Source organism: Dipteris shenzhenensis, chromosome 9 (assembly GCF_047967505.1).
Source record: "Dipteris shenzhenensis isolate YYH24624 ecotype China chromosome 9, Dip_SZ_1.0, whole genome shotgun sequence".
NCBI lineage: Eukaryota > Viridiplantae > Streptophyta > Polypodiopsida > Gleicheniales > Dipteridaceae > Dipteris > Dipteris shenzhenensis.
Genome location: NC_141604.1, coordinates 935,793 through 962,364, shown reverse-complemented (window position 1 = coordinate 962,364; position 26,572 = coordinate 935,793). Strand labels below are relative to the sequence as shown.

The following is a 26,572-nucleotide window of genomic DNA, read 5'->3' as shown; positions in this document are numbered from 1 at the left end:
AAATGGCCCCTAGCTATTCATAGGCCACCATGGAGCTCCCAAAGGTGAAGAACTTTGTTACAACCCCTATTAGTAAACCTTCCTACTCCGACATCACAGCAACACCCAGCCCATACACATTGCATTACAAGCGGAGGGTTAGCTCAGACCCACAAGAGCAGATATACTTTCTACAGCAGGATGTAAGGGAGCTCTTATGGTTGCAGCTCTCGGGAAGAAAGTGAAGGAGATGGAGAACAATTGCAAGCAAGACATCATACAGGAAGCACTATTTATACACAGGGAAGCAGCACCTACACCACAGTTGGTAACCAAAGTCCAAGACATGGTTACCAATGAGGTCAAATCGATCAAAGAGGAAATCTCAGCAACAATGGACAATAAAATCAACAAGAGTGAAGTATATGGAGAGGTACAAGAGCAGGAAAAAATGATAATATCGAAGCAGCAACCCCTCATATTGAGTAGGGACTTAAAGGACATAACCATTGTGGCTCCTATTGGAACACAAGCTAAAGTGGTGCTCAATGACAGGAAGGCAAGAACCAAGATTCTTATGCAAACAAATAATTTGAGAGGTACCAAGGTATGGATATCAGAGGAGCTCACCCCAATTGAGCTCAAGATGAAGTCCACAGAACTGAACAAAGTGAAGGATGCTCGCAAAGAAGGAAAATGTGCTGTCTATAGAGATGGAAAAGCACTTACCGAAGACTTTAAATCCAAACCCAAGGACTGTTAGTCTTAAACTGATGTAATACAGGCTGATTATCTTACCTAGTACAATGTAGCTAATCTATAATAACTTTGGGAGTGGTATATGCACTTCCAAAGAGGCTCTCAGTCTATAACTGATGTTTGGTGTTTACCCCTTTTTGATGTGTGCGCTTTGTCTCAAAGTCCCTTGAGGGCTTTTGAAGACGTTAATATATATTTCTTTCTTTCTCTCGACTGATACCTCTCAGAGCTCTATCACGAAGTTCTTTCAACCAGATCACATAGACCCCCACGAGGCGAGACCTCGACAAGACCGTGACCCCGAGCCTGTGACCCGACAGCTCAGACAGAGGGTTGACTCATAGATCATACTTGGGGACATCCCCTCCTTGTTTAGGGTCGGAGCCCGACCAACGGGGGTCACAGTGGCCCTGGTTAGACGCAGAGCTACGACCAGGAGACGTACCAGGACTGCACCCTTGAGGGGGCAACATCGTTCTATTGCTGACCTCATGCCTCCACTTCCACAGCCTCATCCATCGTGATGTCCTGCTGCTGCTGTTGATGATGATGATGGTTATGATGATGCCGACGATGATGCTGAGATTGATATATATAGTCCAGATATGACTATGTTGTACTTTGGACTTAGTACTGCCATTTTGCATTTTTTTGCATTCTGTATTGGTGTGGATGCTCGTTTAGTAGCTCCACTACCACAACTCATTGTATCAGGTTTTTCACAGTCTCATAGACCCATCGGTCTTCTGAAGACTTTAATAAACTTTCTTTCTTTCTTTCTTTCTCTCTCTTCACATTTCTTCCAATTTTCTGCTGCTTTATTTTCTCCTTTTTGCTTTCAAAGTTTTGGTTGTTTGGTAGTGATTTCAAAGCTTAGTAATGGGTTCACCCAAGAGAGTCCAAAATCTTTTGAAACCCAGATGGTAGTTTATGCTTGGATACTGATGAGAACATAAGCATAGCTTTGCTTACTAAGTCATTATATTTTTTAAATTATTCATTTACTCATAATTTTGTTTAAAGTCGCTTACAAACTCCTTTCGTTCCTTTGTCTTTAGGTTTCTCTATATATATTTTTTAAAATTTGCAAGATTGAATATATTCGAGTCTTAAGAAGTTATATATAAGAAAATCTACAATAAGTATCACAAGAACAACCATTGAATCATACTAATCCAATCAGGTTTTTGCATTGGATTTTTACTTAAACGTTGCATGTCCATTTTGCGCATAGTATTTAAGCTGTTTGGTGGTTTTGAGTTTTGTTGAACCTCAATGTAAGCATTTACTATTGTTTTGCAATAGGATGGCGAGATTTGGACTTTCACAGTCCGTGCTTTTGAAGGGCCTCTACCGTACCATACTATCCAAGTCAACTATGATGGCTTCACAGAGGGTGAGCATTTGTTAACCCTTGGCCCTAAATCTAGACCCACTTGTGGCTTGTAGAGTGATTTGATTACAACGAAGGATGTTCTAGATTTCACATTCTTTTGCATGTTAGACATTTAATGATTGTATACTAGACTTGTCAAGGCCCATTACTGTGCATTAGTAAGATGGCTTTTTTAGTGGTATTTACAATTGGCTTGGATTTTAGTAGGCCTGATTTAGGGTTTATCGAGAGGGTGATTCAGTCATAAGCTTCTATTCGCGAAGTTCTTCTAAAGTAGTAGAACTTTGAGAAAACACTACTACAATTAATCTTGCAGCTTTTGTATTTTAGTTTTAGCCCTGGAGTTGACTTTGTGTATGAAAGTATAAAATGTCCTTCTCTTTTGTGGTGCTAACCATATGTGAGAGTTGTGAGTGCGGAAGCATACGAGAGAGAGAGAGAGAGAGAGAGAGAGAGAGAGAGAGAGAGAGAGAGTTTATAAGTCTTTGGAAGACTGATGGGTCTATGAGACTGTGAGAAACCAGATACAAACAAGCTGAAAGGGTGGATCGACTAAACAATCTTTAAATAAAATGGAGCTTCCTTTGCACTCCTTGGGAGCTGCCCTGTTCCCTCCCTAAGCGGATGTACTAGTTGGTTTTCACGTTGTCCCGTAGACCTGCTGGTCTCCCGTGGATGTTAATAGACTTTCTTTCTTTCTTTCTCCATTGTTGTTCAGTCCACTGCACTTCTCACATGGTATCAGAGCCAAAGGCTGGCTAGAGACCTGTGCTGTTGATGGGCCTTAAACCAGCAAGCTGTGAAGGATTTTTGGGTGCTGTTTGGAGCTGTTTCAAAGAGAAGGAGAATGAGGTACGGTTTGGGAGTACAGCAAAGGGGTGATTACTTTGAAAGGTGTTTTTAGATCTGAGAGGTGGTGTTTGTAAGGGCCAGACTGTAGGAGCTTGCAGGTAGTGTTTGCTGCAAGTTTTCTTTCTTGTCTCTTGCTAACAGCCCTCTCCTCTCTTTCTCCTTCATATCTCTTTCTCTTATCCTTCCCTCCAATCTTCTACTTCAGTTCTATTTCCTCTTCTGTTCAAAATGGCTACCTTGTCTGAGATGGGTTTGTTATGTTATGATGGAGTCTGTTTTGCAATCATATGACTTAGCAGACCTCATTTTGGTGGGTGTCAAAAGGCCAGACCCCCTTGCAAAAAACTTAGGGATCCTCGATCATCAGGAGCGAGAATTTGGCTCAGCTCTGGGATAGAGTCAATGCAAGGGTACATTCTTTCATCTTTCTAAACTGTACTCCTCAAATTACAAATCATGTAAAGCATATGATGGTAGCCAAAAAGCATTTGGGATCACCTGGCATCCTTGTATAATAGGACTTCCCCTATGAAGAGGGTTTCTCTCGAAGTTCAGATGCGGGTGTTGGATCCTGCAAAGTCTTCATCAATGCGGGAGCATATCAACAAGCTCCAAGAGCTTCAACAGGAGATTCTTTAGGCGGGGAAGGAGATTTCCTGTGAGGATATGGCCGTTCCACTGCTCTCTCACTTTCTCAGTACTCTATTTGTCATTAATTACTAGTGGCAAGATGAACACATTGACTTTGGAAGAATTGGTACTGAGCAAGAGGAGAGATTTCAGAGTTCCTCCCACGGCGGTGGCTCAGAAGCCTTGGCAGCTCCGCTTTAGGGAAAGAATCAAGGACGATGGACCCTTGATACGAGGACAGATGTAGGGAAGGAAGCACTGATGGCGGAGTGTTCGTGCAATCACTGTGGCTAGAAAGGACGAGGTGCCCTCTACAGACAGCCAATAAGGGTACTGGTTCTTTCTTTGCAGCCATTACTCCTGCCTTTGTCCATATTGACATTCTTGATTCTTTGGCATCCTCTGTTGGACATTCCTAAGAAATAGAGGGGGAAGACAGATGTTAAGTCCACTCAGATGATATATGTGGGTTACAAACTCTCAGTCGATAGGTGAACAGGTTGTATGACTCTTTGAGGCGGGAGATTGTCCTTAGCATGGATGCTGTCTTTGATGAAGAGATTCCATCTCCCATGATTGAAGCAGAGCCACTCCTTATTACAGAGCCATTTGATGATGATTATAGTGGTGACGATCCTATTCTTGAGCCTCCTTAGGTACCACTAGCTGTTCTAGATACTTACATAGAGAGTCACCGATGGTGATCTAGATGATTCCCTACCTCCTTAGGCAGCAGGGGAAAGTTTAGGGTCAGGCTCTTAGAAAGTACCGTGATGGTTGAATGAAACTCTCCATGGCTCAGGCGTAACATATATTCCTTCTTCATGGCTTCGAGAAGAGCACGGTCCATGTAGCTCTCACCGGAATAAGGAGAAGGTTCTGGAATCAGGCCCACTACAGTTCAACCACTCCTTGATGTCCCGCATTCTCAAAGACAAAGAACACTCGATCATCCAGGAAGCGCTCTCTCAGGAGCACTGGAACAAGTGGAGTTAGAATCCATCGAAAGAAATGGGACCTGGAGTGGTTCCACACCTAAGCGTTGTTTGATAATTGGTGTCAAGTGGGTCTACAAGACCAAGTACTCATTCGATGGTACTGTGGATAATCTCCTATTGCCAAGATGGCCACTCTTTGGACAGCCTTAGCAGTTGCTGCTCATGAGCAATGGCCGATTTACTAGATGGATGTCAAATCCGCCTTTCTTAATGGTGATGTGAAGGAAGAGATTTATGTAGAACAACCTCCAGACTTTACCGAGTTAGCATGGATGGTGTATGGTTGATGTCAGAGTCGTGCTTACATAGAAACATGATTTCGAGTCAAATAACTTAATAAAATTAGAATTTTAGAACTTTTATACATTCCATAAAAAAAAATACCACAATTTTAAATGAATTCACACCACATAACAACGGGAAAAATAAAAGAGATAGAGACAAGTATACCGGCATCCGACTGGGTGAGAATGAGGCTGCTCCCCCCAACTGGGTAAACCTAGTTGCATTTTTTATGTATTCAATGATGCTTAGCCTCACTACAATGGTAGTACAGATTTTTGGACAAAATCCCCTCTCGAGCATCATAGCCCAACACACCAAGGCTCACCCCCAAGGCTGTTGAAGGTGTCAGGGAGGAATGGTGGGGTATTGAGAACCCTTGTGGATGTGCGAAGCGTCATCAGTCTCATATGGCATGTTGGTAATTTAATACCAGGTGCAGGGTGATCCGGTAAGGTAGTCAATCGACTCGTAACTTCACTAGTGTGAAGTCCACCCCATGCACTAGCTTCCGACATCCTGTCATTGGATGTGACTATGATGGATATTGAAGATCCATGGCCATGCTGAAGATGGCAAAGAGAGAGACCGTGCTGAAGATGGTAACAAAAGAACATACTGAAGATGGTAGACATAGCCAATGCTGGAGAACACTGACAGCAGTCCGTGCAGGATGTACGAGAGGCTGTATACCACACGTGTAGGCTCAAATGCACCGAAAATGCTCAAATGACGACAGATCACTTGTGGCAGTCGAAAATGCAGCAGCAGCCTGAAAGAAGTGATTTTTGGTGACAGAACTGTACGAAACAGCATTCAATGCCCACACGTGTGACGAAAAGCTTCTGTACAGCTCCAAAGACTACCAAAACAGCTCCAAAGATGAGTACAAAAGCTCGGGGAGGCTGCCAATGGCTAGAGGGTGGAACCCTATGGAAACTCAGAAAAAGAGTGATAGAAGGCAAAAAACGAGCTGCTGTATTGAAAATGCTGTAAGTTTAAGTGTGGAGGCTCAAGGGGGAGCCAACATAACAAAACCCTAGGGCTAACTGTCCTAACTGGACTTAGTGTCCTAACTGACCTAGGTGGTACATGTACTAACTGTACCATTAGTCCTAACTGACTATAACTAGGCCTACAAGGCACATACCAGGAAGCACAAGATACAGTTGAGTCTTACAAGGGACTCCTACTTGCAGGTTTCACCTTTCAAGAAAATCTCTAACAAGACTCAACTCAGGAAGTATCAGGCATGACTCACTCCAAAGATACATGCCCAAGTGAACACTAAGGATATCAAAGAAATTTCAGATCTTATGCATTCAGCCTATGTGGCTAGTCTTGTATACATGCAGGATCCTACTAGTGTGCCTTCACTACAGGCAGGGATACTGGGGGATAAAAAGCCAGCGCCCCCAAGTTTGAAACAAGAGAGAGTTTCCCAAGGCTCGGAAGAGGGGATTTCAGCCTCAGAAGCCGAGGGGAAACTAGGTACAAAGGCCCTATAAGGGAAGACCACAATTTACCCCTGAACATATAGAAAAGAGGGTAAATGCTTCAGATGCGGCAAAGAGGGGCATGTGGCTGCCCAGTGCCCAAAAAAGCCTTCAACTCCGAAGGGAAAAGAGGCAGAGAAGCCACAAGGACCGCATAAGCCAATGGCGGGAGGAATTTCTGATATACTGGGTCATGTTTCAAACCTAGAGGAACGAGACCTGCTGCTATCATGGGGCAAAGTCAGAGGATCTAGGGGCTACATATAACTTTATATAAGAGGATTTAGCCTTGAGGCTGGGAATAAAGATGGAGGAGTTGGGCAGGGCTCTAAATGTTGATCAGATGTTTTGTGGGAACCTTGTGCCAGTCACTCCCTTGATAGGGAAGCTCCGTCTTCATGTACAGAATTATGTGGATCAGGAAGACTTCTTCATTTTTTCACTGAAACACCGTGATGTAGTCTTGGGTATGCCTTAGTTCCATCGCAAGGCAGTGAAGTTGACTCTTCCTGAGAGAGTGTTGGAGTTTGTACATAGGGGCAAAGTAAATCGTGTCATTGCTAGAAATAAAGGGGAAACTATTCCTTTTGTATTAAATAGTTCTGTTGGAAAAGAAATAAAGTCTGTAGTTTCAGCTTACATGGTTTTTGTAAAAGAGAAAGAAAGAAAGAAAGAATGAAATTTTATTAGAGTCTTCGGAAGACCAATGGGTCTATGAGACTGAAAGAAAACCTGATACAAATCACAGTAAGGGTGGAGCTACTGAAACGAGCATCATCACCTGTGTTGAATCCTAAGTTTGATTATACATAATCAAATACATCTGGATGTAACAATGAATAGAAAAGGATTGGAGTGGAGCGGAATCCTCCGTATGTCATGTCGCCCTGGCTGGTGCATAGCCAGTGATGGGACGCTGGCGCCCGTCAAGAAATAAGTGAGGCAGATCAGAATAAATTTCAATTTCTTGAAAATTTTAAGATTGCTTTTTTGACGCTTTGCTAGGGGAGTTGTGACACATCCCCAGCACTCCTAAAACCTTTGATCTGCAAGCAAACACAAGAACACACCAAACTTGAGGAATCTGAGCAGGCTGCTCACCAACCAACCATGACATCTACGGGATGCGATTCCGAATCAAGAGATGTCCCCTCCGAGCCACGAGCTGAGCTATTGGCACGAACTCCCAACCAGATCCTAACCAGCCTGGTGTCCCATACCACCAGGTGGTGCTGTGAAGCTTGGGATCTGCCGTTGGGCCTTGGGCTACGCTATGATGCAGGCGCGTGTCCGCGACTCAATCCAGGATCAGACCTAGCACCTGGGAACGAGAATTGCTCCCATTGGCTCTCTGAGAACTGAACATCTGGGCCCCTTATATAGACTCGAGCCCCATGCGCCAAAAATAGCGAAGACCTATAACTGGTTCGTACCCTTGCCACTCAACCTGAGAATCAAGCCTGCCTAACCTAAGCCTCCCCAGGCTACCTGAGGTAGTCTTGTGTACTCTAGTACACGTCAGATACCAATCCGTGCACATGACATACTTCCCCTCCTCCAAGAACTCACTCCTGAGTTTGCTAAAAAACCAGGGAATGTCCTCTGGAGGTTCTCTAATGTCTCTCATGTTGCATCCTCCTTAACACGATCCTTCCACTTGATCTTGTATTCTGTGATAAATTTATTACGAATCTGTCTTTCACGAAATTCAAGAATACTCTCAGGTTTGTGTGGAATAAAAGTCGAATTTGTAACTTCTATTATTTTTTGAGAAACAAGTTGATCATCCGCACCTAGTAACTCTTTTAGTTTGCTGACATGAAACACTGGATGTACTTTAACATCAGGAGGCAATTCTAGTTTATATGCAACTGGTCCAATTCTTTTAACAACCTTGAACGGACCACAGTATCTGGGGGATAATTTCAGAACCAAACCAGTACTTAGGCTCTTGGATTCCTTGGGAATACGCAAATATACCATCGTTCCTTTAGAGAACTCGCTGGGTGAACAATGTCTATTAGCATAAGATTTGTCCCGATCTTGGGCACTTCTAATAGACTCTTTGGCAAACTGCAACACTTCTTGCATGTCTTGCAATAATGTCTTTGCGGCATCATTTTGAATTCCCTTTAACCCAAGCATAATTGGCGACTTAGGTTGAAACCCGTACATAAGCATAAAAGGACTATAACCAGTACTCGAATGCTTTGCATTGTTATAAGAAAATTCTATCATGGGAAGATTACGATAATCTTCCCATGAAGACAAACATATGCCCAAAGCATATCTTCAACCAATTGGTTGACCTTCTCTATACTGCCATCATATTGTGCATGATTTGAGGAACTCATAATTAGAGTAGTTTCCAACTTCTCAAAAACAAGTGTCCAGAAGTTACTTGTAAACTGAGTCCCTATTGCTGACTATGTCAGAAGGCAAACCATACAGCTTAAACAAGTGGTCCATAAACTCGTGAGCCATCTGAACAGTTGAGTTGGTTGTTCTAGTAGGTAAGAATCTAGCCATTTTTGTTAGACGGTTTACGATGACCCAAATGGAGTCATGACCCTTGCGCGTTCTAGGCAACCCGGTAATAAAATTCATGGATATATTTTCCCATTTATTACTCAGGATTTGCAATGGCTGTAATAAACCCGCACTTCTAAGACGTTTTGCCTTAGTAACCTGACAAACCCGGCAACCTACCACATAGTTTTCAATAAATGCACGCATCTTAGGCCAATAAAGGGTATGTTTCACAAGAGACTGAGTCCAATGTATACCTGGATGTCCAGCACTAGGAGCATCATGACACTCCTAAAGAATCTTGGATCGAAGATCCGATAACATCTGGCACACATATCTTTCCATTTCGGAACAGCAAGCCGTTCCTAATCATCCACTAACCTCTCGCCGCCTGTACCGTAGGTGGCACAATCCCCGAGTCTTGGCCAACCATGGAGCTCCCATCTTGGACATTCTGCCAATAAGAACTAAAATGACTATCAGTTGCGCAAAGCCCCCTCAAGGATTGAAATAGGTCTGAGGATATTTCCGTAAATGACATAGCATTTACAAACTTGACTCGACTTAAGGTATCCGCCTACTTGATTGACTGATGATCTGTCAATACAAGAAACTTCGAACCATACAAGTAGTGTCTCCAAACCTTTAGAGCATACACAACTGCATAGAGTTCTTTTTCTAGTGTGGGCCAACGATATTGGGTGTCGTCTAGCTTCTTACTCTCAAAAGCATAGGTCTGCCTTCTTGGAATAAAGCTGCCCCGATCACAAAATCACTTGCGTCGGCCTCTCAAACATAAGGTCGGGTAGGATCGGGTAATGCAAGAACGGGTGCTTTCTTGATAGTTAACTTCGAGGTTTTAAAAGCCTTGTTCAATGCATCATTCCAAGAGATCGGCTGCGTAGACCTGCGTCCACGGCCTTTCAATATGTTGGTCAGGGGTGCATGATGTTCGAATAATCACGAACAAACCTCCGTAGAAAAATCGTGAATACTAGGAAAGGACAAAGTTGTTTCACTCTTTGAGGGATGGGCCATTCCAAAACCTTCTGGTTACGATCTAGATCAATGCTAATACCTTCAGAAGAAATCTTGTGTCCTAAGTAAATGATCTCCTTCATAAAGAAGTCACATTTACTCATCTTGGCATGGAGCTTATGCTGTCTTAGTATAACCAAGACAATCCGGAGGTGTCCATATAACCAAGACAATCCGGAGGTGTCCAATGTGATCCTCTAGCGTTCGGCTATATACCAAGATGTCATCTAAGAACACGACAACGAATTTGCCCAAAAAATCTCGGAACAAATTGCTCATCATTTGCTGGAAGGTAGCAGGAGCATTGGTCAAACCAAAAGGTAATACGAGAAACTCGCAGTGGCCATAGCTAGTTCAGAATGCGGTTCTATCTATGTGTTTAGCATAGATACGGATTTGGTGATAACCCATACGCAAACCAATCTTAGTGAAATACTTCGCTCTGGCCAAACGGTCTATCAAATCATTAGAACGAGGAAGAGGGTATCGATTCTTAATTGTCACTGTATTCAATTGTTTATAATCTATACACATTCTCCATGAACCATCTTTCTTCTTTGTTAAGAGGACAGGTGCTCCCCAAGGTGATTTACTTGGGCGAATATAGCCCATATTCAGATAATCTTGTAGTTGTGAAGCTAACTCATCCTTCTTAAGTTGGCTCATCCTATAAGGTGGAATACTAATAGGTTGAGCCCCAGATACTCAATCTATGCGATGGTCTACTGCTCGTTCTAGAGGTAACCCTTTTGGTAGTTGAGCAAGGAATTGTGAGTTGTAGAGGGAGAGAGAGAGCAGAGTGAGAGAGCAGGAGAGTGAGAGCTGAAAACGATAGTTGCAAATAGAAGAGTGTGTTACAACTGAAGAGAGTGATAGGTTTTGTCTAAGTGACAAAACCTTATCCTTCACTAACCGTAGTTAGTGAACTAACTGTGGTTAGGGGAAAAAACCTCTACAATGTGCTTCGTGCGAGCATGAAACACATGATTCTTTGCCACTGCAATAGCACTCTGACTATCAGTGAGAATTGGAGAAGGAACCTCCAATGAAAGATGAAGATCAGCAATTAAACGACGCAGCCAAACACATTCAACTGTCGCTGTGAAAGCTGCCCTGTACTCAGCTTCACATGAAGAGGTAGCCACTGTAGATTGTTTCTTGCTCAACCAAGAAATACAAGCTTTGCCCAAAAAGAAACAATTGCCACTTGTGGACTGCCTAGTGTCATAGTCTCCAACCCAATCTGAGTCACTGTAGGCATGCATCTGCAAGTCACCCCCCCTGGGAAACATCAAGCCAAAAGACTTGGTACCTTGCAAATAACGGAAGATGCGTTTTACAGCCTGCCAATGCATAGTCTTTGGGCTGTGCATATATCTGCTCACCTGAGAAACTGCAAACTGAATATCAGGTCGTGTATTGCAGAGATAAATGAGGCATCCAACAGCCTGACTGTAGAGTGTGACATCAATTGATTCACCTGCATCATGCATTGTAAGCTTCAGCCCCGGCTCCATGGGAGTAGCTATGGGCTACAATCCTGCATGTTGAATCTGTCCAAGAGTTTCTACACATACTTGGATTGAGACATAACGATGCCACTTTTCTCTTGAGTGAACTGGATCCCCAAATAAAAGTGTAGCAGCCCTTAATTTGACATGTCAAAAGTGGTTTGCAATTCAGCTTTATATTATCTTCATTTGACCCTGTGAGCAGTAAGTCATCTACATAAAGAATGATGACTAAAATATCCCCCCCATCCTTCTTGATGTAGAGGGTGCTCTCAGTTGGACTATTGTGCAGCCCCTTGCTGGTCAGAAAGGCATGAATTTTAGCATACCATGCACGTGGGGCTTGTGTCAGCCCATACAAAGCTTTATTCAGCTTGCATACCTGAAGTGCATGTCCTGAAATTTCAAAGCCTGGAGGTTGTTTGACATAAACCTCTTCCAACAAGTCTTCATTAAGGAAGGCTGTTTTAATGTCCAACTGATGAACATTCCATTGAAAATTTGCAGCCATGGCTATAACTGACCGGATGGTTGTCATTCTAGATGTAGGAGCAAAAGTCTCCTCATAGTCTATGCCCTTTTTCTGAGCATATCCTTTTACAACCGTAGATAGCCTCCCTCTAATGGGAATCCAGTGTTGCAACACTTTCCATAAGAAAAAAATAGCTTTTGCCCACACATGATTGACCTTGGGAGCCACAGATTGTGCCGTGATTTCCTTGTTAATGACCTTGGGAGCCACAGACTTTGCCATGATTTCCTGCAAATTTATATATAGTTACATTGCCTTGTACCGATCAATGGTCGCATCTGGCTTTCTTTTAACTTTGAAAACCCACCGTGTACCTATGGCATGTTTACCTGGTGGCATATCGACAACTTTCCATGTTTGATTTTTTTGAATGGACTGCAACTCATCGTGCATGGCATTCATCCACTGCACATTATCCTGTGCCTCTTCAAATGTCTCAGGCTCCTCCTCATCAAGAAGAGTACCTGCATAAGCTGATTCAACTGAAAGAGCTCCCCCCCATGCCTTACTGCACTCCAAGTTTTGCCAGGTAATGGAGCATCAATTTTACTCTCCGTGAGAGTTTGTAACAGCCAATTTGGGACTGTTTTTGCTGCATGTATATCTGCAATTTCTTGCTGAACAACCTCTTCCACTGCTTGTGGAGGTGGTAAGACATCCTGTGGCTGAATCGGTGCGTGTGGAGGTATCTGAAAATTTTGATTTGCATCAGATATATCAGTAGGGGAACCCAAGGCAATGGGTAGTAATCCCTCAAAGACATCATCGGAAGAAGTAGGCAAATCAAATTCAGCTTGAGTGTGAGCTGAATTTTCTGAAAATATAACATCTCTACTGACAATAATCTTGCGTGTGACAGGATTGTAGAGACAGTAGCCCTTGCTCTCTGCACTGTACCCAACAAAAATGCATTTGATTGCCTTATCAGACAACTTATGCCGAAACTCAACGGGCACATGAGCATATGCAAGGCATCCAAAAACGCGAAAATGATCCACAGAAGGCTTTCTCCCTTGCCAAACTTCATAGGCAGTCTTGGTCTTCAAAGCTTTTGTGGGTGCCCGATTCAAAACATAATTGGCACACATGAGACCTTCAAGCCAAAATTTGTGAGGCAATTTTTTGCTTTTTAGCATGCATCTATCCATCTCCATAAGAGTACTATTTTTCCTCTTAGCTTTGCCATTTTGCTGAGGGGTTAGCCTCACTGTAAGCTGATGTGCAGTGCCCTTGTCTTTCAAAAAAGCATCAAAATCTGCAGACAAATGCTCCCCTCCTCTATCTGTGCATAATGTCTGTATCTTGAGTCCTGATTCATTCTCAACCATGGCTGCAAAGTGTTTGAAAACCATAAACACTTCTGATTTGCATTTCAGCCCATAAACCCAAGTGTAGTTGGAGTAGTCATCTATAAAAGTGACAAAGTAAAGATGACAACCCAATGATGGAGTCCTTATGGGACCATAGACATCACTATGGATAAGCTGTAATTTTCGAACAGCTCTTACTGATCCATCCTTCTTGAAAGGAAATCTATGCATTTTACCAAGAATGCACCCTTCACAGGCATGTGGAGGAGGTGTTTCAAGAGGAGGCAAGGCATCAACCATAGCATGTTTTTGAAGCGTCATCAAGCTGCCATAATGCATGTGTCCATATCTGGCATGCCATAACTCCGCATTCTGCATAGCAGCAGTGGGAGTAGAAACTGCAAGAGCATGTGCTGGTCTTTTCTCATACATGTCAAGCTGAAAAAGACCACGTAACAAAGTGCCAGACAATCTCAAGGCATAGTCATGCTCTCTGTCATGGACTGCACACTTGTCATCTTCAAAAATGACCTGAAATCCAGCTCTGTTAAGAGTGGACACTGAAAGTAGATTTTTTGTGATACCAGGCACATACAAGACATCAGAAATTTTGAATATTGAGCCATCAATGGCTGTAAGTTCAACTTCTCCTGTACCACGAACTGAATAGGAGGAGTTGTTGGCACATGTGACCTTTTTACCAACGGGTGATGGATGCAGAGATGTGAAAAGACACTTCCTGGAAGTGATATGCTTTGAGGCACCGCTATCAAAATACCATGTATTTTGTGTCTCATTGACACTGAAAGCTGATGCATCCTTGGAAGAATCATAACTGCATGTCACAAAAGCATAAGAGTCATCATTACAAGTGGCTGTACTATCCGGAGCAGCCAACTGAGAGTCTGAAATTGTCATGTGCACGGATTGGTATCTGACGTGTACTAGGTACACAGAACTAGCTCAGGTTAGCCTGGGGAGGCTTAGAGCTAGGCAGGCTTGATTCTCGGGTTGAGTGGCAAGGGTACGAACTATTTATAGGTCTTCGCTATTTTTGGCGCCGGGGCCCGAGTCTATAAAAGAGGCCCAGGGGGTTCAGTTCTCAGTGTGCAGTTGGGAGCAAGTCTCGTTCCCAGGTACTAGGTCTGATCCTGGATTGAGTCGCGGACGCGCGCCTGTATCTTAGCGTAGCCCAAGGCCCAGTGGCAGATCCAGGGCTTCACAGCGCCACCTGGTGGTATGGGACACCAGGCTGGTTTGGATCTGATTGGGAGTTCGTGCCAGTAGCTCAGCTCGCGGCTCGGAGGGGACATCTTCTGATTCGGGATCACATCCCGTAGATGTCATGGTTGGGTGGTGAGCAGCCTGCTCAGATCTGATGTTGTGTGTGGTTGTTTTGCAGATCAGGGGTTTCAGGAGTGCTGGGATGTGTCAGTACCATGCGGATATAGCTCTGGGTATGGCGTGGCATTCTAGAAAGAATCCAGCCATTGATTGGAAAAAGCACGTATATCAATTCAAGATGAATGATGTGCTTTATGTCTTGCGGGGCACTAACAGACTCTCTAGTCGGAATGAAGTGAGCCATCTTGGTTAGACGATCAACCACCACAAGGATAGAATTATATCCTCCTTGTGTTACAGGTAGCCCTACAATAAAATCCATGGAAATGCTCTCCCACTTACTTAGTGGTATTTCCAAGGGCTGTAAAAGTCCGGGTGGCTTCACCCGCTCGGCGCTCAGAGTATATGCCGCACGATGAAGCACCCAATGACACATCCCAGCACTCCTGAAACCCTTGATCTGCAAAACAACCACACACAACATCAGATCTGAGCAGGCTGCTCACCACCCAACCATGACATCTACGGGATGTGATCCCGAATCAGAAGATGTCCCCTCCGAGCCACGAGCTGAGCTACTGGCACGAACTCCCAATCAGATCCAAACCAGCCTGGTGTCCCATACCACCAGGTGGCGCTGTGAAGCCTTGGATCTGCCACTGGGCCTTGGGCTACGCTAAGATGTAGGCGCGCGTCCGCGACTCAATCCAGGATCAGACCTAGCACCTGGGAACGAGACTTGCTCCCAACTGTACACTGAGAACTGAACCCCCTGGGCCTCTTTTATAGACTCGGGCCCCGGCGCCAAAAATAGCGAAGACCTATAAATAGTTCGTACCCTTGCCACTCAACCCGAGAATCAAGCTTGCGTAGCTCTAAGCCTCCCCAGGCTAACCTGAGCTAGTTCTGTGTACCTAGTACACGTCAGATACCAATCCGTGCACATGACATACTCCCCCTCCTCTAAGAACTCACTCCTGAGTTCGCTAAGAAATCTGGAAATGTTCTTTGGAGGATTTGTAATGTCTCCCATGTTGCATCCTCCTCAACACGATCCTTCCACTTAATCTTGTATTCCATGATAGTACGATTTCGAATCTGTCTTTCACGAAATTCAAGAATAGATTCAGGTTCGTGAGGAATAAAAGTCAAATCTGTAACTTCTATAATCTCATGAGGAGAAACAAGTTGATCATCTACACCCAATACTTCTTTCAGTCTACTGACATGAAAGACTGGATGTACTTTAACATCAGGAGGCAATTCTAGTCGATATGCAACTGGTCCAATTCTTTTAATGACCTTGAATGGGCCACAGTATCTGGGGGATAATTTCGGAACCAAACCAGTACTTAGGCTCTTGGATTCCTTAGGAATTCGCAAATATACCATCGTTCCTTCAGAGAACTCTCTGGGTGAACGATGTCTATTAGCATAAAATCTGTCCCGATCTTGGGCACTTCTAATAGACTCCTTGGCAAACTGCAACATTTCCTGCATATCTAGCAAGAAGTTCTTAGCATCATCATTTTGAATCCCTTTTAATCCTACCATAACTGGTGACTTAGGTTGAAACCCGTACATAAGCATAAAAGGACTGTAACCTGTACTAGAATGCTTTGCACTGTTGTAAGCAAATTCAATCATGGGTAGATAATCTTCCCATGAAGACTGTCTCTTAGATACATATGCCCGAAGCATGTCTTCAACCAACTGGTTGACCTTTTCTGTACTGCCATCGGATTTTGATGATCCGAGGAACTCATGCTTAGAGTAGTTTCCAACTTCTCAAATACAAGTGTCCAGAAGTTACTTGTAAACTTTGAGTCCCTGTCACTGACTATGTCAGATGGCAAACCATACAGCTTGAACAAGTGGTCCACAAACTCGTGAGCCAACTGAACAGCTGAAATAGTTGTTCTTGTAGGTAAGAATCTAGCCATTTTTGTCAAACGGTCGACTATGACCCAAATAGAGTCATGACCCTTGCGCGTTCGAGGTAAACCAGTAATAAAATCCATGGAAATACTGTCCCATTTATTACCTGGAATCTGTAAAGGCTGTAAAGCCCGCGCTTCTAAGGCGTTCAGCCTTAGTAACCTGACAAACTCGGCAACCTACTACATAGTTCTCAATAAATGCACGCATCTTAGGCCAATAAAAGGTATGCTTTACAAGAGACAGAGTCCTATGTATACCTGGATGTCCCGCACTAGGAGCATCAATGACACTCCCAGAGAATCTTGGATTTAAGGTCCAGAACATCAGGCACACAAATCTTTTCATTCCGGAACAGCAAGCCGTTCCTAATCATCCACTGACCTCCCGCCGCCTGTATCCTAGGTGGCACAATCCCTGAGTCCTGGTCAACCATGGAGCTCCCATCCTGGACTCTCTGCCAATAAGAACTGAAATGACTATCAGTTGCGTATAGCCCTCTCAAGGATTGAAATAGGTCTGAGGATATTTCCGTAAATGACAAAGCATTTACAAACTTAACTCGACTTAAGGCATCCGCCACACTATTCAACGAACCCTTACGATAACGTATTTCGAAATCAAAATCCTGCATTAGCTCTGCCCATCTAGCTTTCCTTCCTCTCAATTCTGAGCCATCACACACATACTTAATTGACTGGTGATCAGTCAATACAAGGAACTTTGAACCATACAAGTAGTGTCTCCAAACCTTAAGAGCATACACTACAGCATAAAGTTTCTTTTCGAGTGTGGGCCAACGATATTGAGTGTCGTCTAGCTTCTTACTCTCAAAAGCTACAGGTCTGCCCTCTTGGAATAGAGCTGCCCCAATCGCATAATCACTCGCATCGGCCTCCAAAACATAAGGCCGGGTAGGATCGGGTAATGCAAGAACGGGTGCTTCCTTGATAGAAAACTTCAAGGTTTCAAAAGCCTTGTTCATTGCATCATTCCAAGAGATCGGTTGGGTAGACCTGCCGTGATATGTGAATAATCACGCACTGACTTCCGAAGAAATACCGTAAATCTTAGGAAAGAACGAAGTTGTTTCACAGTCTGAGGGATAGGCCATTCTAAAACCTTCTGGATACGATCCAGATCAATGCTAATACCTTCAGAAGAAATCTTGTGTCTTAAGTAAATGATCTCTTTCATAAAGAAGTCACATTTACTCATCTTGGCATAAAGCTTATGCTGTCTTAGAACAACTAAGACAACTCGGAGGTGTCCTATGTGATCCTCAAGCGTTTTACTATATACCAAGATATCATCTAAGAACACTACAACAAATTTGCCCAGAAAATCCCTGAACAAATCGTTCATCATCTGCTGAAAAGTACCAGGAGCATTGGTCAAACCAAAAGGTAATACGAGGAACTCGTAATGACCATACCTAGTCCGGAATGCGGTCCTATCTATGTGTTTAGCATAGATACGGATTTGATGATAACCCGTACGCAAATCAATCTTAGTGAAATACTTCGCTCCGGCCAAACGGTCTATCAAATCATCGGAACGAGGTAAAGGATAGCGGTTCTTAATTGTGACTTTATTTAATCGTTTATAATCTATACACATTCTCTAGGAAGAATCTTTCTTCTTTCTTAAGACGACAGGTGCACCCCAAGGTGATTTACTTGGGCGGATATAGCCCATATTCAGGTAATCCTGAAGCTGGATAGCTAACTCATCCTCCTCTACCTGGCTCATCCTATAAGGTGGTACACTGATAGGTTGAGCCCCTGGGACTAAGTCTATGCGATGATCTACTGCCCGTTCTGGAGGTAAACGTTCCGGTAGTTGAGCTGGGAATACGTCTTTAAAATTATCTAACAACATTCTCAATTCTCGGTGTTCAAATACACTTAATTCATTCTTGTTAATTACTGAAACAACAAATGAAGAAAGTGGAATCAAAACACACTGATAGACATCATAATGAGAATTGTTTAATATATTCCGAAGCTGCATCGCAGATACAATAGGCCCCTGAGAAGGGGGAATTTTATCACACTGAATACAAAATTGGGTGTCCTTATCTACAAAAGAAAGCGTATGCTCCATCCATCCGATCTGAATATTGTGGGTTTTAAACCACTCTATTCCGATCAACAAGTCTACATGCTCTAGATGCATAACATAACGTTTGAGAGCTCCCGTGTAGGCCTGAATCCGGATAGGAAGCGCTTCAACCTTGCGATCCCAAAACTGCTTCCCAGCTGGAAGCTGCACCTCATAGGTGTGGTCGCTAGGTACTGTGGACAGCCCCATCTTCTGCACAAATTTGTAATTAACAAAATTGTGAGAGCTGCCCGGATCAAAGAGAATGTGAACCTGTTGGTCCCTAACTTCTCCATAAACTCGGAAAAGATCATGGGAACCAAACAACGAAGTATTGAAAGTACAATTACACGAAAGGGGGCAGGTAATGACATTTACTGAAATACCTGTCATCGTGACTTGGTTTGCTCCCTTGGCTGCGGTACGTGGACCCGCCTGGAGCTTCGGTCCTAGCACCAACTTTTGGTTCTTCCGCTTAGGACACTCATTCTTTGTGTGGCCCCGCTCCTCGCAATAGAAACATCGGCCTTCTTTCTTGAGCCTGAGAGTGCGAAGGAAACGGGCCTTACCATTCTTTGCTGGAGTTAAGCTTTTCCTGGAGGCGTTGTCCGTAGACTTCGTCTCCGCAATACCAGTCGTATGCTGAAAGAACTTGCGTTTGTTCTTTCCACTGGTATCGGTAACTGTGGTTGCCTTGGTACCGGCCATGGTATCATCATATATGCGCGCATATGTCATGGCCTCCTGCAACGTTGTGCACTTGTTGTTCTTTATCTGCAACTTGTAGGAGTCTGGCAAACCATCCACGAAGAAACCTAACAAGGTTACTGGATCCATTTTAGTGGCCCTGGTTTGCAGATCCCTAAATCTTTGAAGATAAACTTCAAAGGTCAAGTTCAATTTTGACATATCGAGGGCCTTGAGCTTGCCAACGATATCGTAGTCATCCTCCTTCTTCAGGAACTCCTTCCTGAAGATGCCCTCAAAATCTGTCCAAGTATCAGGCTTAGGCTGGAGTTCTTTCAACCATAGCAAGGCTTTACCTGACATAAACCCTGCTGCAAGCTGAATCTTTTTCTCATCTGGATAGGGGTGGAATTGGAAGTGTACTTGCCACTTGTGCAACCAAGTGTCAACTACCTCCTTTGTTCTTGACTTTTGGTCACTCGGAAAAGGATCTGGAGTTATATTCGGGCCTAGCACTGAAGCCATGGCATCCACATGCGTGAGTGCGTGTACAGTGCTAGCCAGAAGAGTGAGAGTTGCTTGTATCCCCTGGAGTTGCTGTGTCAACCCCGATTGATTAGCATTGACCTGCTCGAATTTGCCATCAAGAGCAGTCGTAAATTCACTGAAGGCTTTTTTAGTTATCAGGTCGTCATAGAGACCCTGATCGTCCTCTCCCACAGGAGTGTAATCCAAGTCCTGCTCTCCCATGGTGAACTCGGGATTTTGAGCATCAGACATGGCTGAAATCTGATTTGAATACAAACTGAGAGAAATAACTGACTGCAACAAAGTACAGAGGAGGATGGAGCAGAAGAAAACCGTCCCGAAAAATGCTGACGGAAAGAGATGCTGAAATCTGGCGAATCGGAAGCCCACGAATCCCGAGGCCTCCCCGAACCCGCAACCCGGATGTGCGTGCTGCTGTAGTAGCTGTACGGTCTGCTGACGCAGGCCGTACGGTCGCTGACGTGGCTGTACGGCTGCTGACGCAGGCCGTACAAAGGCTGACGGAGGCCGTACAGTGCTGACGTAACTGTACGGCATCCGTACAGTGCTGCAGGTACAGGCGCAATCGAATTTTGAAGCAGCAGCAGGTGCAGGGGCTGGCGAAAGTAGTCCGTACAGGCTGTACGGGCTGCTGCAGGGCCTTCGATGGCTGCGCAGGCTGACGCAAGCAGGGGGCGGATGCATAAGACTGCACGAGGCAGGGCGATGCTGGCGCAGGCAGGGTACGGACGAGGCTGACTGGCTGGCGCAGGATTCGAGGTGAAGGCTCGAAGATCTAGGCTGCTTGTGGGTAGACTAGCACCCTGCCCTCACCTATATAGGGTGCAGGGCAGCCTTATTTGGAAGCTGAGCTTCCAAAAAAGGCCAAGCCCCTCCAGCTTTGGAGAAAAAGCACCCCCCTGCGCAGGCTGCACGCAGCCCTATGCGCAGGCTGTTCGCAGCCTGTTGCGCAGGCTGTTGACAGCCTGTTGCGCAGGCTGTCAAGCCTCTACTTGCCCCGCCTACTCCGTACCTTCCTGAGCACTGCATCCCCGCCTCCCTTGCTGCCTTTTTCCTGCCCATCTCTCCTACTTTTCTGCTCTATTTCTCCTCCCTCTAAACTTCTCTCAGAGGCCTTCAGAAATCTCGATTTTCTCTCTCTCCTATTCTTCTTTCTTTTCCAGATATCTCTCCACCCCTTCTATCCGAGGTAGCCAGCGAAAACGCAGCAAGAAATTTCGAAATTTAGGGCATACCTGGAAGAGAAATCCGTCAAAAATTCTCGCATCAGAAGTTTCTACCTCAGGAGTTGGCTCTGATACCAACTGACACATCCCAGCACTCCTGAAACCCCTGATCTGCAAAACAACCGCACTCTGGAGTGGTAGGTATAACTGCACCAATAACTTGTGCTGCAGTTGTACTCTGTGCACGACCTCTGCCTCCTCCTTGCTGGGGAGGGGTATTAGGTGCCACATTTGCTGGCCGGATCTCATCCCCATTTACATAGTCCCACAAATTACGGGAAATCAGAATATTGCGTACCATAAAACTCCAGAGGGAGTAAGTTGGTACCATCCAGCTTATCCTCTTGTGAGAGACCACTAAACTGGAAATCATTCTGATTTTGTTGGGCCATGTCTGAGAAAGAAAATACAGCAAATGCAAATCTGAATTCCCTTGCTGGGAATGGAGTGCGCAATTCCCAAAAAATACAGCCAAATACCGGCTAAAAAATGCAACTCAAATCTCCCTAATGTCTCTGTCAGAAATCTGCCAGAGCATCCAATCTCTCCCAAAACCTGCCAAAAGTGCTTCAAAACACTTATAGAAAGGTAGTGTGAATTGAAACCTGCAAAATTGCTCTCCCAACACAAAAGCCCCAATTTGCGGCTTGAAATTGCAACCAGAAAGGGGCAAATGGTCTGAAAGCCCCAAATGTTGCACAAATTGCTCTCTGCCTGCAAAAGCCCCAAATTTCACTGCAAAATTGCAATGTGATTGCAAAAGCCCCAAATTTTTGCAATCTCTGCAACAAATGCAAAAGCCCCGAAATTTGACAAAATTCCCAATACACAAAATGTGTCCAAATCTGCCCACAAAATGGCCTGCAAAGTAAAAATCTGCCTCGAATTTAATTTACCAACCAGTAGCTCTCTTGCTGTATGGAAGGATACGGGCATACGGTACAGTGCACAGATCTGTACGGATGTACGGATCTGTACAGATGTACAGATCTGACAGCGATGTACGACGAGCTGTACGGATCTGACTGGCAGCTTGTACGGACGACGAGCTGTATAGGCGATGTACGGATCTGACACGCGCATGTACGGACAAGCGTGCGACGGTTGTACGGGCTGATGGAATGTACGAGGATTGTACGGGCCGACGGAATGTACGGCGATGTACGGAATTGGCAGCTTTGTACGGCTGCACGACGATCTGTACGGATATCGTACGAAATGTATGGCTGTACGGGACGGAAGCTGCACGGTGCAGGAGCTGGTACGGATAGGCAGCAAGCTGTTGAGCTTGGAGCAGGGAGATTGCGAGCAAGGAAGCAGGGAGCAGGGTCAACCCGCTCTGATACCAAATGTGAGTTGTAGAGGGAGAGAGAGAGCAGAGTGAGAGAGCAGGAGAGTGAGAGCTGAAAATGATAGTTGCAAATAGAAGAGTGTGTTACAACTGAAGAGAGTGATAGGTTTTTTCTAAGTGACAAAACCTTATCCTTAACTAACCGTAGTTAGTGAACTAACCGTGGTTAGGGGAAAAAACCTCTAAATGAGGGAAAAGTGTCCCTAACCTACTTATTACATTACATTGGTCACTGCTAAATTATAACAATAATTCTAACAGGAATACATCCATGAAATCGTCCAACAGTGTTCTCAATTCACGGTGTTCAAGCACGCTTAAATCATTTTCGTTATCAACAGAAACAACAAATGAAGAAAGCGGAAGCAAAACACACTAATACTCATCATAATGAGAAGCGTTTATTATATTCCGAAGCTGCATCGCAGATACAATAGGTCCTTGAGAAGAGGGGATATTATCACACTGAATACAAAATTCGGTGTCCTTATCCAAAAAAGAGAGTGTATGCTCTTTCCATCCAATCCGAATATTCTGGGTTTTAAACCACTCTATTCCGATTAAGAAGTCCACATGTTCCAAGTGCATGACATAGCACGTAACAGCAGCTGTGTAGTCTTGAATCCGGATAGAAAGTGCATCGACCTTGTGATCCCAAAACTGTTTCCCAGTTGGAAGCTGCACCTCGTAGGTGTGATCGCTAGGTATCGTGGACAGCCACATCCTCTACACAAGTTTGTAATAATATTTGTGGGAGCTGCCTGGGTCAAAGAGAATGTGAACTCTTTGGTCCCTTACGTCTCCATAAACTTGGAAAAGGTCGTGGAGGCCAAATAATAAATTATTAAAAGTGCAATTACAAGAAAGTGGGCGGGAAATAACATTTACAGAAATACCTGTCATCGAAACTTGGCAAGCTCCCTTAGCTTTGGTACCTTGTTCCGCATGGAGCCTCGGTCCCGACACTTGCATCTGGTTCTTGTGCTTAGGACAATCATTCCGAGTGTGGCCCCGCTCCTTGCATATGAAGCAACATCCTTCTTTCTTTAACTTCAACATGCGTAGGAAATGGGCATGACCATTCTTCGTCTGAGTTGAGTTCTTCTTGGAGGCGTATTCTATAGACTTCAACCGCCCGGTACCAGTGGTAGACTGGAAGAACTTCCTCTTGTTCTTCCCACTTGTGTCGGCAATGGTGGTTCCCTTTGCGCTGGCCATGGTATTATCATAGATGCGCACATAGTTCATGGCCTCTTGCAAAGTGGTACACTTGTTCTTCTTAATCTAAAGCTTGTACGAGTCAGACAAACCATCCACAAAGAAACTAACAAGGTAATTGGATCCATCTTTGTAGCTCTGGTCTGCAAATCACAAAACCTCTGAAGATAGACCTCAAAAGTCAAATTTAGCTTGGACATATCGAGGGCCTTGAGCTTGCCTATGATATCGTAATCTTCCTCCTCTTTCAGAAACTCTTTCCCGAAGACCTCTTCGAATTTTATCCATGTTGCAGGCTTGGGTCAGAGTTCCTTCCACCACAATAAAGCCTTCCCTGACATATACCCTGCTGCAATCCACATCTTCTTGTCATTTGGGTGGGTGAAACTGGAAGTGTACTTGCCACTTGTGCAACCAAGTGTTACCACTTCCTTGGTACGAGACTTCTGATCACCGGGATAAGGATCTAGAGTGATATTCGGACGTAACACTGAAGCCAAAGCATCCACATGCGTGAGGGCTTGAACAGTGCTAGTCAAAAGTGAGAGTGAAGTCTGAATCCCTTAGAGTTGCTGTGTCAACCCCGTTTGATTCGCATTGATGCGCTCAAACTTTTCATCGAGAGTGGTGGCAAATTCACTAAAGGCAGTCTTCGTAATCAGATCATCGTAGAGGCCCTGGTCATCATCTGCATGGTAATTCATATCCTGGTCTCCCATCGCAAGCCCGGGGTCTACGGAATCAGCCATGACTGAAATCTGATCTGAAGAGGAAGATAGGCCAGAGAAGAGAAACAATCAGGTGGCCTCGGAGCTAGGAGGTAGGGACGAAGTGAAAGCTGGCTAGTGAGGAGATGACAGAAGAAGGGAAAGGCTGGCCGATGAAGAAGATAGGCTGGTCCGAGCTGACAATCAGCTTGAATCACAGGACTCGGAACCCCCGCTCTTGGCTGTGCCGTACGGACGTCTGTAGCAGGCCGTACCACGTGTCTGGCTCCTGAACGTGAGGGCATAGAGGAGATTGGAGCATGCGCAGTCCACAGGTTGGAGTAGAAGGCAAAGTGGCTGAGTTATAGATGGGTAAGCAGGCTTCTAGTAAAGCCTTGCTTTTCAAAAGCCCACTCTCCAAGTTTGGAGGGGTGGTGCTTTTTTAAGCCTCTAGGCCCCTCCGAAAAGCACCCGGCCCAGATCGCGATCTAGCCCCATTCTACTGCGCACCTTCCTGCACTCCTCTTCTACGTGCCATCGTGTCCCTTGAGCAGCCAGCCGTATGCGAGATCCCCTTGGTTCGCATCAGCTTCACGCTCCCTCACGACTCCCTTCACACTCCTCTACCTGGACCTCATTACCTCCTCCTAACTACACCTCTCTCTCCCTCTCTTAGCCCCTTCTCATCTTAAACGAATTCACCCTTCTTACTCTCTCTCTCCTTCCTTCTTTTCCAATCCAGAACCACTACCCTTAAACGATGAACCAGCTCACACTTGCAGGGCATGAACATGAATTTCGAAATTGAGGCATACCTGGAGAAAATCTCGCCCAAATTTCGCATAACAGAGATTCCTACCTCAGGAGTTGGCTTTGATACTAATTGACATGTCCCTAGCACTCCTGAAACCTTTGATCTGCAAGCAAACACAAGAACACACCAAACGTGAGGAATCTGAGCAGGCTGCTCACCACCCAACCATGACATCTACGGGATATGATCCGGAATCAAGAGATGTCCCCTCGGAGCCACAAGCTGAGCTACTGTCACGAACTCCCAACCAAATCCCTTATCAGTTTGGTGTCCCATACCACCAGGTGGTGCTGTGAAGCTTGGGATCTGCTGCTGGGCCTTGGGCTACGCTATCATGTAGGTGCGTGTTCGCGACTCAATCCAAGATCAGACCTAGTACCTGGGAACGAGACTTGTGTTGGAAAGGTCACCTCCCCATCTGTAAGCTCCCAAATGAGGAGAGCGTGGGGGACGGAGACCTAGGGCAAAAGATGCCCAGAGAAGAGAGAGAGAGAGGGGGCTGCCACATGGGCAGCACCTCACAAGAGAAGAAGGCTGCAACAGATGGCGTGAATTACAGTGCAGATGGTGGGGACAGCAAGCCCTAGATCTGACCTGGCAGGGCGCGATGACATCAGCAGTGTACGGCGCTGTACAGGTGGCTGGAGAGAACCTGGCAGAGGGCAGAACCAGCAGGCCTGGTGGAGCAGCAAACGGGGCTGACAGTGGGCAGTGGCATGCCTTATATAGGCTGGGCCCCTGCCTAGATTGGAGGGCCAAAAGCCCTAGAAGTGTGGGCCAAAGGGCCCTAGTTTTGGAGCCCTTAAAGGGCTGGTTTTGGGGCAGACTGGTTGGCCCAAACAGACCAGCCAGTCGGCCCATTTAGGGCTGGCTGGTCCGTTACTTCAAGGGGCCCTTGGGGGCCTATAAAAGCAGAGGCCACAGGCCTCATTTCGCATCCAGCAGTGCAGCTTCCAGCAGAGCAGAAAGGAGCAGCAGAGCACAACCCTTGGGGCCTACATCCAGAAGCTGAAGGAGTACCAGTGTTGCTGCAGACTTAGCTCAAGTGTGAGGCTGAGACTTTGGCTGTCTTCTAGGGCAGCAAGGAGCTGAGGTCAAAGGACGGAGAGTCCACATAAGCTTGAGGTGGAGCACGCGGGCTCGAGTCTAGAGATAGCCAGCAGATAGGAGAAGGACCTTGTGGTAAGATGAGAGGACCACACCATTGGTGGGACTCTGGATCTATCTCTTTTGTATTGTGTCCATAGTTTTGGACGAAAATATATATTTTGGTGGTTTCTCTATCTGGCTGGTTCATTGTCTATTGATGAGTCTGCACACCTA

At 45.1% G+C, this 26,572-nt stretch overlaps 1 protein-coding gene across 1 annotated transcript in view; it reads left to right on the top strand.

Moving 5' to 3' along the window:
* Positions 1 to 26,572, top strand: part of LOC147898048 (pyruvate kinase isozyme A, chloroplastic-like) — a 115,989-nt gene that overhangs the window by 10,382 nt on the left and 79,035 nt on the right. The window contains exon 2 of the mRNA XM_087378988.1: positions 2,044 to 2,134. Coding sequence (XP_087235114.1) covers positions 2,044 to 2,134 — 91 coding nt within the window. The remainder of the gene's footprint in view (positions 1 to 2,043; positions 2,135 to 26,572) is intronic.